General features: G+C 36.3%; 1 protein-coding gene across 1 annotated transcript; it reads right to left on the bottom strand.

Moving 5' to 3' along the window:
* Positions 1-4,500: 4,500 nt before the first annotated feature.
* LOC113781598 (peptidyl-prolyl cis-trans isomerase CYP57) lies at positions 4,501-12,346 on the bottom strand. Its single transcript, XM_027327560.1, has 10 exons — positions 12,062-12,346; positions 11,163-11,341; positions 10,936-11,037; positions 9,835-9,944; positions 9,588-9,729; positions 8,454-8,676; positions 7,760-7,808; positions 6,834-7,026; positions 6,097-6,234; positions 4,501-4,859 (listed from the first exon to the last, which is right to left on the bottom strand). The coding sequence occupies exons 1-10, from the start codon at positions 12,279-12,281 to the stop codon at positions 4,719-4,721; spliced, it is 1,497 nt and encodes a 498-aa protein (XP_027183361.1). The 5' UTR covers positions 12,282-12,346; the 3' UTR covers positions 4,501-4,718.
* Between the last annotated feature and the right edge of the window lie 1,462 nt (positions 12,347-13,808).

The raw sequence follows: 13,808 nt of genomic DNA, 5'->3' as shown, positions 1-13,808 counted from the left end.
TTCCACTATCCAAGATATTGAAATTTCCAAGGTGGTGGTGGCGGTGGTGGTGGAATTGGTCGTCACCCGTCAGAGAAGTTTACTTTTCTTGAGGAGAAATTGATTTAGTCGGTGGAGGGGCGGGCGGGCCGGGGGACTATAACCAGCTGCTTCCTTCTGGCGCCGCACCGCCCGATAATTCCAAAACGTTCACACATGAGCAATGTCAAGGTGCCTTCCATTTCCGCGTATTGTGTGACTAATTATAATTTATCTGCAGCCTGTTTAGGGCGGCAGCTGCGATGGAAACTTCCACTTTGGCACCGGGTTACAACATGCATTGGGCCATTGGCTTCAAGTTTATGATAATGATGATGCAGAAATTGATATTTGATGGTGATGATGATGGGAGCAATTCGCGCCATTAATTTGCTGTCCTTTTACCAATTTATTAGAGCCAAGTGCCAATCAGAGTTCCAAGTGTTTTCGAAGATGAACTCGTCTTGATCACATCAATTATAAAGTTGAAAGTTATTCCATCAAGAAGCTTGAACGATATAGGAGTGAAAAACAATCGTTTGTAAACATTACATCACTTAATACTAGGGCTCCAAAACTAAAAGCTAATTGATACTTGGCCGACAAGAGTTCGTTTGAGTTTGATTCGCAAACTAATGAAATCAAATTTGAATACTAGTATTTTGTGTTTGATAAACTTTTAAATCCAGCTCGAGTTCGACTCGATTAGTATAAAAGTGAAATTTTACACGTAAAATATTCAAATTACTCGAACTCCACTTGAGTTCTGTTCGAAAAATAAATAAATCAAGTTTGAACATAATTTCAAACTCGTCAAAATAATTAAACAAGTTTGAATACAAGGGTGTTTGATTTGTTTAAACTCATTTACAATCCTTACTTAATAGTATATAATTCACATGGGATCTAAAATGATTCCACTGCTTGTATTAGATAGGATGGATAATTATGGGATTAATTTTACTTTGCGTTCTTGAACTTTATATTCATTTTTAGATTGTGTCTTAAATTAAACATTTTGTATTAGTTACACTTTCGTCCAACAGTTGATTTTGTATTTTAAATTTCTTGAACAACATCACCCTTTCTTCCATTAATAGTTTCACTTTTCGCCCTTAACTCTCTCAACTTGACTGTCACTTGCATCCCAAATTTCAATGTGACACCGTCAAACTTTTTAACTGCGCATTTAAGTCCAATTATTAATGATGTTAAATAATTGACGGAATCACACGAGTCAAATCGTAATTCAGGGTGGACTTGGTTGGGGCTGTGCTGCCCCTATCCTTGAAATCGAAACAGGACAGTCACGGTTGCAGGTAGCAATAGTTCCTAAAGGTTGACGGTCATGATTTGATAAAAAAAAAATGTAATGCTCAAATTATATTTTATACATCAATTTTAATACTACGCGTGGATCCTATAAAATTTTGTTCTATATTTCAAAGTCGGTGAAAGTGAGTTACATCTTGAATAAATGAAATTACATCTTGTGCATTTCGACAAAAATCGGCCCAAACTAACAACTGTCTGGTGGGCTCTTGGTCCCCTTGAAATATACGGATCCCGAGTCTTTTTGGAAGATTTTTTAAGACGACTTGGTCAGGGCGGTTGGAAATTTCTTTCTTTGCTGAATGTTTTGTTAATGCCCAAACTCTCAATTCAAACTAAATTACCTTTATGTCAAAAGTTTTAAAGTCCCCTGTCACATTTTCGCCAATTCCGACCTACCAAGGTACCTTTTAGGGTGTCTAAAAGAGAGGGATATTGCCTTCCTGTAAAAAAATCTTATCTACATGTCAAGAATAATTGACAAATAGAGGGATATTCCATTCATGTTCGTGCTCCAATTATTTTTTTTTAAACCAATGATGATTCAATAAATTTCATTTTTCCTGTAGAATAATTTTTCACATATTGAGGGAATTGCAAGTAACCAAATCCAAAGTATGCAGTAATCACACAATCAAATCCAAAGTGTGCACTAAGGTGTCTAGTGAGGAGTTGAATGGAGTGTTAGCATTCAACTATTGTTACCTAGCTAGTTGGGCCCAAAACGATTTTCAACAGGTTGGTAGGGGAAAATTAAGAGATTTATCTTATTTTGCCAGAGAAATTTTTTTTTTTTCCACAAACTCTATTTTACAGTTTTACAACTATCAAAGGAACAAAACAATGAATATGTAAAAGTAGCGTCCTTGTAAAACGTTAGTCCAACTTCCGGTACCTTAATACTCACATGCCTCTAATCCAATTAATTTTGGGGTAAACAACAAAAAAGCCGCCTGTGGTTAAGCAATCATACATAAAAGTCCCCTGTGGTTTCATATCATACCAGTCGATACCCCGTGGTTTGAATTAACCTGAAAAGTGGACGGAAATCGGCAAAACAGACGGAGCTGAGTGAATAGACGAAAATACCCCTCCGATGGGCATATGCAACTCAACGCAGCTTGCATGTAAAATTTTTTTTTTTTTTTAAGTAATTTGTTAAATAGCCTGCGGGTTTCCCCCTTATGTAAAATGACTAAAAGCTGCGTTTCTGTTCTATTTATATCAAACACATACTCTCAAACCCTCACCTGAAGGGTGAGGATGAGAGGAGAGGTTTGCTGGGCATCCTAGGGCCCTCCGATGGGCATGTGCAACTCAACGCAGCTTGCATGTAAAAAATTTTTTTTTTTTACGTAATTTGTTAAATAGCCTGAAACCCGCTTGCAGGTTTCCCCCCCTTTTTTTTTTTTTAAATAAATTCTATGCTAAAATGACTTAAAACAAAAATAAAAGACTAAAAGTAAATAAAAACTAGCATGAAAAATAAAAATAATAGTAAATAAAAATATACTGAAAATTTGGTGTCTACAGTAGTTACTGAATAATCTGGAAACAGATTGAATGATTCTGGAAACAGTGATGGAATCTATGTTCTGCATACACTTAGCTTATGTATTTACTATTTTTGTGGTGATTGAATGAAGTTCTTGGGTACCAGATTTTGGTTCCCTGAAATGGCAACCAAATTTTGTAGTTACTGAATAATCTGGAAACAGATTTTGTAGTTACACTCTTTGTTCTGGAAATAGTTCTGAATCTATGTTCTTGGCAAGTTGAGATGAATGTTATGCAGAATGGCAACTGGCAACTAGATTCAATTTTGTCTTCTTTTGTTTGTCTTCTATATCACTTGCTGTCCAATCTTCTTTTGTTTGTCTTCTGTATCGGTTGTTGTCCAATTTTTAGCAGGTATATTTCTTATCCGTAGTGGAAACACCAGAACAAATCTGACCATTGTTCGGTTGGGGTAGACACCAAACAAAACTCCACAACTAGTTGAGCTAAGACTACCTGCTGAAATGCAGCTAGTTGAGCTAAGACTACTAATGTGCAAACAAAACTCCAGCTAGCTTATTTCGTTCATTTTTTAGTGTTTTCAAAATGCAGATTACCAAAACAAAACTAAAAAATGTCGATTACCAATTTTATTCAATTTCACTGCAACAAAACTCCATACATCACTAGCAGACTACCAACTAGCAATTTCAAATTCTTCATTTCATTGTCCAAATTTTCCAGTTTCGAGAGCACGCCACCCAAATACTCATTTTCTTCAACAGGTTGGCTCACTACGGGAACAGGTGCATCTCGATTTGGCTCGTCTCTGTAAATTGGGTTACACCATGAAAAGAACCCACATTCATCTTTTTCACACACAAAATATAACAATCCTTTCGATGGCTTTTCGACTCAACAATTTTTAGCTTTGCCTTCCTTCGACAATTACATACCTTGTACTGGTATCGAAGACCTCTGCCTCCATTTCCCCCGCTTGTTGGTCGAGAGCTTGAGGAAGACATCTTGGGGTACTTTCTCCACTTTTCCTTCAGAATTTGCAGACCGAATATATACAAATTTTTACCTTAAGGCTTTGTTTCCTGCAATTCCTTTGCTAGCCAGCAAGCTCTGCTCGATTGATTACTTGCACAGGCTTCGAATGCTGCCTTCAATTTTCAATTTTGGCCGAACATGAAGACTCAGAAGAAACGGAAGCTGGTCTCTTATTATTAAAGAATGAAGGCTAAAATAGGCATATCAGGTGAAAGTTTGTGGTGGAAATCTGTTTTTCGCATATGCACGCGCCTTTGCAGTTCGTTTAAGACACACGCCGAATATTTGACGATTTCCGTCCACTTTTCAGGTTAATTCAAACCACGGGGTATCGACTGGTATGATATGAAACCACAGGGGGTTTTTATGTATGATTGCTTAACCACAGGGGGCTTTTTTGTTGTTTACCCTTAATTTTGTGTTTTACATCAAAGTGAAGCAAATAAAACACTTTAAGATACATCTGATGTCAGCATCAACTGTATTTAACACTTTTCAACTATTGCACCAGAGTGAGGAAAATTACAAAAAAAAATTTAGGGTTAGATTGTCTAAAAATTGAAATTAATAGTACAATGTGGAAATCGCTATAAAGTATAAGGTGCAAAGTGAAATTAGCCCATAAATCTATTGCTATACTGCCACAAGTATGTAAAATTGTAGTTATCTCATGGCTTAGCCTATCTTTCCAAAGCTGTTAGTAAATAATCAACAAATGTGTTCTGGGTGCAAATTCACCTTCGTAGCTACATTTACAGGATCTACGAACTCTCTTTGGGTACTCGGAAACTTTTACAAGTCATCAGATGCAGTATCTACGTAAGAGATTTGCCAGCCCACTCTCTTTGACGTCGCTTTTGTCTGGCTTGCATCTTGTTGAACTTCTCTTTACCTTTTTCCAGAAGAGGATCGTGAACCACATAGTCATTTGGATCTTCGCTCCGAGACATATTATCCTGGGGTATTAAATATGAAGAAATATTACAAAGAAGCATTACAATGATTCAACTTTCTGAGGCAAAATCCCAGCTTAACAATCCAGTTCTCACATAGCTGTACAATGCATCTTTCCATTTCCAAAATTGTTAAGAGAGCTCCATGAAAGATAATTTCTGCTGGTGAGCCCTTTCTAAAGCGAAAAAATCCCACAAAACCCCACCTCGTTCAAGCAATCCAACTAGTTATCCACCTCCAATTCTACAAAGCCTGATACAAATGCGTCACGCTTTGGAATTTTTTCATGTTATCTATTTGTATACACTTTTTTGGGGCTGGAGCTAAAGAAAGGTAAAAATATTAAAAGTAAAGAAGCAAATGCATAATAATAAGCGCATTTGGAAGATCATGTGGTCCTAATGAAGATCACACTGCAGACTATATGAGATATTCAAGAGCTACAAGAGGGGTAGAGTCCTTGTTCATGATACTACACGGTCATTGCATCTGCATGCTACGCGACTTTGCACGGTATTTCTCTGTTCAGCGGCCCCACAATCTATGTATCCCTGTACCTTTATCCTTTTCCACTCTTTTTGGTTTCCTAAAACTTTCTCCTTTTTAAATATTTTATCCTAGTTGCTAAAAATGGGAAAACAGCGAAGTGTTCACTTTGTTTGCAAGGTGGCCAGACATGCAAAACTAATCTTTTGATAACCATGCATTCCACAATAAATCGCCTGGGTTCCATAACAGCCAACCGACTATATTAAAATCACCACATAATCTGTAAGGGGATTAATTCTCTAAAGTTTGTTCTCAAAATTAAATGCCAAAGCAAATTTATAGAAACTCTAAATCACATAATTACTCACTCACATATGAGTTTGATTGATGGCCAGCTTCCCTTATTCTAATTTGACTGTTAAGGTTATTCAGCATTCATTTTCCTCACCCATCAAAATCAGTTGAATGTCATTGTGGAACTCAATTTGTATCTATTTAGCTTTAATGACTACATCCTCAGGGTAACTTGAATTTCAACATATGTGGCGTTGAAATTGACAGGCATGAAACAAAAAAGGTTTGCATCACATACAAAGTACTGGGGATCTTAAAGAGTCATTGTATTATGTATTTATGCTGGCTGTGGATGCTCAACAGCAGCAAAACTCAACAATGAGAATGCCAACTTCAATTTGATCTCAATCCACATTCAAGCTGACGGTACAAGGTACACAAAGAAGTGAAGATTACCTTGACAGGGTCAGGAGCAAACTTAAGCTGAACCCCCATCCATTCTGGTACATCATCCTTACCACCTGCATCTTCATCTTTCAATCCATTGGATTTGGAAGAAAATGCTGCCTTGAATTTTTCCAGTCTCTTCAGCACCTAAGAATCACAGAAATAAATGAAATCAGGAGTGTTAGCCATCTATAGGAAGCTTGAATATAGATAATAGCACATCCATATCTTTACTTTTCATTCATTTTCTCCATCAAGTCATTGCAAAAATTTCCAGATCTAATACAGCTACAGCCATCCTTTCAGAGAACACAACCACATCATTTGAAACAAAAAAGTTTTGTGCTCTGACCTTGGTCAATGAATTTAACAGAGGATTATATGCCTTAGGAGAATATTATGTAAAAAGTGTTGAACCTCTGCTCTTATCAGAATACACAAGTATATCTAACAATAGAATTTCTCATATTTTACCTTGAGTTTCCCCAAGTTATGCATTAGGAACTGACATGCATATCCTCTTATGTTTTTCTTTCTTGTTTTGCTTCCCTTTTCTAATGCTGGTATTATTTGGTTTCGTTTACTAATGTTTTGTGTGCTTACTCTTTAAAACACATACTGCTTAACTCGGCCACTGCTCTAAGAACAACAGGTTCTCTCAATACACATCAATTATAAGTATAAGAAAAGAAGCTTTTATACAAGGTACAAACATAAAATGATCAATATGAATGTCAAATGCATACTTCATCCTCATGTCCTTGGCGTCTGCGCTTCTTTTGCTTCTGTAGCTGTCTTTCACGTTCAGCATTGTTCATCAACTGTAGGTCAGCATCTGCATTAGCCATGAGTTCAGCTCTAGCCTCTGAGCCCAGTCCCTTTTTCTTCAAGGACAATTTCTCCACCTTTGGTCGGTCATCATCACTTTCTACATGGGACCTGATAAGCAGACAATCTTTCAGCTCTCAAGAGTTCAATTGCTTAAAAAGGGAGAGGCTGATCGATTATAAGTATCAGCGAAGTCTCACATATTGGACTTGTACAATTGTAACATTTTCCCATCAAAATAAGGTCTCAATGATGCAAGCAAGACATAGTTTCAGCAGGTATATTAAACAGAGCAATCTGAAAGTACAGCATAACCTTAACAATATTTGGCAAGTGGTGCTATGGCTCATTAATGTCTTCAATCTATTAGGATCAAACAGCAGCACTCAAAAACATAAGCTGATAACCAGAAGTTACATTTAACAGTAGCAAAGTCTCCTTCAAGTATAAGCATCAGTCAGTGAATGTGAGTTTGCAACTGGCAACCTAATTCATATTGTAGGTTGATGACCAAGCAAGTTGCATGTGCAACATCAACAAGACCTAACCTATCAAAGCAAAAGAATACATCATACAAAGAAATTGTGTCGGAGTATGTAAATTAGACCCAAACTTGACGATGAAGAGTTTTACAATTAAGACATAATAAAACGCCTGTATTTGAACATAGTTTGCAACTCTAATAGACCTGGATGGACAGATTTGAAATAGCAAAACTTTGACATTCCACAATGAACAAGCAAACACTAAGCTAAAACGGGAAGAACAATTGCATTTTCATCTATGCTAGTGAGTTATGACATTTAACGGAAAAAAAGACTGGCAAATGTAAATTAAGACGTACCTTGGGGGAGACAATGTCCGGTTTCTTGGACTTGCACTACCATAACCTCCTAGAAAAGGCAGTACGATCAGAATTTTCAGCAACAATAAAACATGTGTAGATTATTCACACTAAACAGGAGCAGATTTTGCTAAGAGCCCCAAGAATAAACATGTTGCCATCTAGCTGCAAATTATCAATCTGAGCAGAAGTACTATCATAAAATATGTTCAAAACATCTCATCCAGCATGAGGTTTCATTTGAATCATTTTTGTGCATCTTATCCACCCTGTGGATCTGGCTAACGGTTGAAGTGTCACAATCAGTCTAGGAGTCATAAAAATACCAAAAAATTCTTGTTCTGTCAGACTGCTTTCACTGGGCAGTAGGAAGGATTACTGCTTGAGCCAATCCATAATCATATAAAACATGCTGAAGAATATCATAAAACAGCATACAAAAGCTTAGTTGCAGGCGCATAGTAATTTCTTGATGACATCAAAGCATTTCAGGAGAAAAATGATAAAGCACTTTCTATCAGGTCAAAAAATATTATATAGTTGTAAATCCGATTAAGTCCAAAGTAACAAATACTAAGCATTATGACACTAAATTTGGCTAGAACAGAAACAAGTTGACTATGTTAATTGGCATGGATAAAAAAGATTTGTAAGCTATAGGTTCATTTTAACTCTATGCAGAAAATAAACTTACCCTTATCCTTCTTTTGTTCAGTTGGAAGAACACCAAGCTCCTTTCTTTTCAGCAGTATCTGCTGACGCATCCTTGCATCAAAGTTAGCCTCATCTTCATCACTAAAATCAGAAACTTCAGGCAACTTGGCATCTGATTGTCCCTGTGGTTCTTCCCTTTTTGAACGTAAAGCCTCTCTGACTGTCAACTGCTTATCCCTTGTAGCTTTAACTTCAGATGCTTTCTGCATTAGGAACTTCATTTAAGTGTATGTCCAAGCAATTTATTTATTACTGATCAGGGGAAAATAAATTATATTCGTTGTTCCCCCCAATAAGCGCATGTCATTCAACATTCATAAAGTTTGTCCCTCCAAAACTGACAGCATGTAGGTGAAGAAAAACTCATGTAAAATCTATAAAAAATACTAGGTAGATTCCTGGGAACACCAACAATAAAAGCATTGTGAAGACAAAAGCATATTACCTTCCATACTTTATTAAACCCATTGAAATTTTAGCACATTAAAAACTCTGAGCTAACATTTTTCATGTGATTTGTCAAAAGATGCACTTTTATCTTTAAAAACGTAATCTCAGAGAAAAGACAACTTCTAAGAATTAGCCTTCACTTCTTTACGGTAGAGTTTTCTTCCCAATATTTCTCTAGTAGTGTCTGGATCCTGTTTCCCTTTTCCCTGCAATTCACTTACCTAGCAGGTAGGCTGGCCTATGTGTTTGCATGGCTAGCTTATTAACAATATGTCGGGAGACATAACTAGGTTCCTGCACTATCACTGACAACTGAAAATTGCTTCCACTGCAGAAGTGGTCTGAAGCTACGATATTAGATGGCTGCCAAAATCTCATGATGGAGGAATTTATGGCACCATCATGAAATGATGATGCAGGAAAGTTTTACCATCTAGATCCTCTCCAGTCACTCTCTAAACATTAAAAAAAGGTACTTTAACAATCAGTACAGTAGTGCTGTTATGATACAGTTTCACCATTTTGTACTGAAACAAGTTAGAAGACATTAGTCTTTTGCAAGTAAAGTAGCTAATCAGTAGATGGTTAACAAGCTCCTAACAGATCATGAGGTGAAGAACTACAGTTATTATTGATTGCCCTGACAAAAGGAATAAATGATTACCACATCATCAGTATGATTCTCCTCTTTCAGAAGACGTGGATCATCTAATACATCATGACTGCTCTTAATCCGGGTCTTGACATTAGCCGATTCCTTCTCCTCCTCTTCTGCTTCATCTCCAAATGAAAGCAAGTTCAACTTTCTATAGCAAGCACCCAAAAAACATGGCCGGCAACAAACAGTTAAATCATATAATATACCTTAAAGACAGCAGTTAATCACACAAAAGGCAAGCAAGGCAACTTACTTTGTAGCTTTCTGCTTGGTGTCTTTCTTCTCAGTTTCAACTTTAGAAGACTGCGAGGACTTTGAAGAGGCTACCCTGGGAACAATATCCTCAAATGGATTCCACAATACCTAGACAGCCATTTAAAGACAAATATTAGGCAATGAACCAATTAGAAACAATATTTTGTGATGATGCAGGACAGAAAATCCATTATGAGTATCTTTCCGTTCTTTTTACTCAATTATCACCCATTCAGATGGACAAATTAATACAGTACACACAATCTTTCTATAGAGACATTTTACACAAAAGAGGAATTCAAATGAAATTACAATAGTCAACAATTAGATCCTACCAACATTTTAAAGCACAGATAGCCAGATAAAAATGCTATAAAAAATGCAATACTTGCCAAAATTACCAACAGGAGGCAAAAAAATCGCACTCAGGCGCTAATTTTCATGTTGCAAAAAGATCGGATATCCATGATGACTATCTTTCCTTTCTTCTTACACATCAAGCAAGCTATTCAAAGTTGTTATGATAAACTAAACACAAAATCTTTTAATAAAAAAAGGACTACTATGATAAGATTAAGCTTGTGCAGACACTGCGATCGCACCTATATTTTGCCAACAAGAGATAATAAGGTGCTAGAAGTGCATGTAGCAAAATTAAATGTGTTGAATTCTGCAGCAAAGGTTCAGAAAATTCAACATTTGACTTCCATTTGCTTGGGCATAGGGATCTCCAAGTTAAAAAAGCATTCAACTTGTAAAACTTGTTGGCTTCACAAATACGTCTTTACTGGACTAGCTAACTTATATCAAAATCCAAAATAAGTGTTGTAGTTTGTTGTAATGCAGCACTGAATTGGTATCATCATCATGTCAACATAAGCTACCAGATTTGAACTAAGTTCTTTCGTTTTTCCTATACTTTAAAAACTGGAAAAGAACTTTCAAGAAATTTTTTCTAAAATAAAGCACAGCAATCTATCCTGGAAATCACAATATTGCATGAAAAAGTGACAATACAACCACTGTAAATTATCTATACTTCTTCAATGGCAATTCCTCTCTAGAAATATGAAATTCAAACACTATAAGAGATACACACCTCAACGGAAAGTACTTTTGGGGGAGAATCCAATGGCCTATCATCCTTATCAGTCTCAACTTCACCTATTCTTAGAAGGTTATATATGGAATCTCCAGTAACCTGCAAACATGAAAAGAAACCAAATAATTTAATAAATTCCAAATCAATTATAGAAAATTTTGCAGACAAAACCAAAATTATATAATCTAATATATCTGTCAGCATTTTTGTCTGCGAGAGATTACTTTTCCAAAAATAGTATGCTTTTTGTCAAGCCAATCACAACGATCCAAGGTTATAAAGAATTGGCTTCCATTTGTATTTGGTGAACCAGCACCAGCACATGCAACCAGACCCCTATGCTTAAATCTTAAACGTGAATGGAACTCATCAGCAAACACACCACCATATATGCTCTCGCCTCCTGCAAGTGTGCAAAAAGAACTAAATTGGTGATGACAGTGAGGACCTGAAAGATCACGAATTCTATAAAGCAAAAAGAGAAAAAGAAAGGATAAACAATTTCCTCACCAAGCAATCAAAATAATGCCTTTCTGATAACCCAAATTCGAATCCATAACTTCATATATCCACTTAAACCGGGGTTGTTTTTACATTACACATTGATTATCACTCTCTAGACTTATTATTCAAAATCAAATCCATAACTTCATTTATCACTTACAATATAGCATTCTTGTGTTACACCGTGATTCTCTAGCTAAAGTTGTTACCCAAAATAAAAAATTTTATGTCACTTAAAATCTGGTATTTTTATGTGGCGCCGTGATTCCTCACGGGCTATAGCTTTCATACCTCGGTAAAAATATGTTTGCTTTATGTTACACCCCGATACTCTATGGTTTTATGTAGAATCGACCTGAAAACTTCATGTATCATCCTAATATACGTTTCGCCCTAAAATTTGAGTTCATAACTCGATACATCACTCAAAATGCTAAGTGACAAGATTTGAGCGAAGATTAAACACATAAAAAGCAGAAAAAAAGGTAACTTGTAAACTGTAGTTCACTGCCCTAGCTCGACAACTCCAACCAATGAGGCACAAACTTAGTCATGAATTTGTCGAAACCTCGGTGAATTAATCAGCCTAGGAAGTAAGCAAAAAGAGAAAATGGGAGACCTTGGCCAGTGGCAGTCGGGTCGCCGCCTTGGACGAGGAAGGACTTGATAATCCGATGGAAGATGGTATTATCGTAGTAACCTTCGACGCAAAGCTGGACGAAGTTTCTGACGGCCTTCGGAGCTTCTTTTGGCCATAGCTCAATGTCCAGCGGCCCGTAATTGGTGTTCAATATCACTTTCCCGTTCGTCGGCGGCTCCAATACGTACACCGTCGACATTGTCAAATTCTTTAGCCAATCCAATCAGTTTGGGGTTCGGTGTTCCTTCACTTCGCCGGCTGTCCGGCGACAATGATTACTTAGTTTTGCTTTGCGAGCTAAAATTTGGGTATTTATAGGTGGGCCGGTTACTCAGAACGAAGTAGTAGCCGGGTGAAAACTGGTTGCGGGTTCATAAACGGAGAGTCATTAGCGGCCCAAGAAGAACATTGCCTAATCTGGACCTGGACCGTCCACATTCTTTTATTTATTCATTTTGTTAATATATTTGTAAATTCGACCCAATCGAAAAAGTTGTTTCTTTTTTGTCAAAGCTAAGAAATGACTTTTGATAACTTTACAAACCTTAATCCAGCAGAAAATTACAAAAGCCGGCAACTTTTATGGTTCCTGCAGGAGACTTATAAACCTACCCCAAATCTCCTCCAACGGCGATGTGGGATATCAACCTATGCAGGGAACCTGCTACTAAGATCTAAAGAGACCCCAATTATCCCTGAAAGGCTGATGTCTTTTTTGTCAAAGCCAAGAAATGACTTTTGATAACTTTACCAGATTTAGGGTCAATTACAATTTATCCACCTAAGTTATACTTCAATTCTCACTTTACTTCAAACCTTTATTCTGTGTCACTTAACCATCTGAGAGACAAAAAATACTCATTTACTATAATTTTTTAATTTTTTAATTTTTTTTTTGTAACAGAAGAAGGGGGGATTTAAGAAGGAAAGTCACAAAAAGGGAATTAGAACATAAAACTTTTAATGATAAGGAACAAAGAACAGCAAATAATAATTGAGGATAATTGCTATGCTTTGATTACTAACAATAATGGATAGTAACAAATAACATGGGATGTCTTAGTTAGTAAGATATTTTACTTGTAACTAACTATACTATTGATCCCCTCTAAAAAATTAAAAAGGTCACTAACAAAAAATGAAGCAAGTTCGATAGACTCTTTTCAGTCAACCCCAATTAGAAAATTAAACGTCTAAGTTTATTTTCATACACATGCATATGTAAATTCTGAACATCTGAAGAACAATATGATTCTCATATGTCTATTTATTTAGTAATATTTAGTTTTGAAATCACAATTTGGAAAAAATTTTATTTATTTGAATGAGTAGTACTTGAATTTAACAAATTTTAATCATCCTAGTCATCTTGTAGCGTTCATTATGGAAATGTATCTTTTACGTTATTGTCGTATGCCAACAGTTAAATAAGGATTAATCTTTCTTAGCGTACAGATCAGCAAGAGTAGATTCATGCAGTAACTTTTTTTTTTTTTTTTTTTAATGAAATGCCTAGAAAAGGAATGGATGGTGGAAAAAACACAAATAGAATTCTCGTTAGTCAAGTCAATTTTGTTCGTTGAAAGTACAGAAAGCGGGAGGAAGAAAGAGAATTAACCAAAGGGACCCTTGGTGGCCTCCTGTCTTCCATTTTCTTTTTTCGCCGGAGAAAACATACATTCAAGGCGCAAGTGGTGGTGATAAGGTGGTACCACCGGTGGTGGGC

The sequence above is a fragment of the Coffea eugenioides genome, chromosome 8 (genome assembly GCF_003713205.1).
Source record: "Coffea eugenioides isolate CCC68of chromosome 8, Ceug_1.0, whole genome shotgun sequence".
Classification (NCBI taxonomy): Eukaryota; Viridiplantae; Streptophyta; class Magnoliopsida; order Gentianales; family Rubiaceae; genus Coffea; species Coffea eugenioides.
Note: the sequence above shows the minus strand (reverse complement) of the source record. Positions and strands in the feature narration are given on the sequence as shown.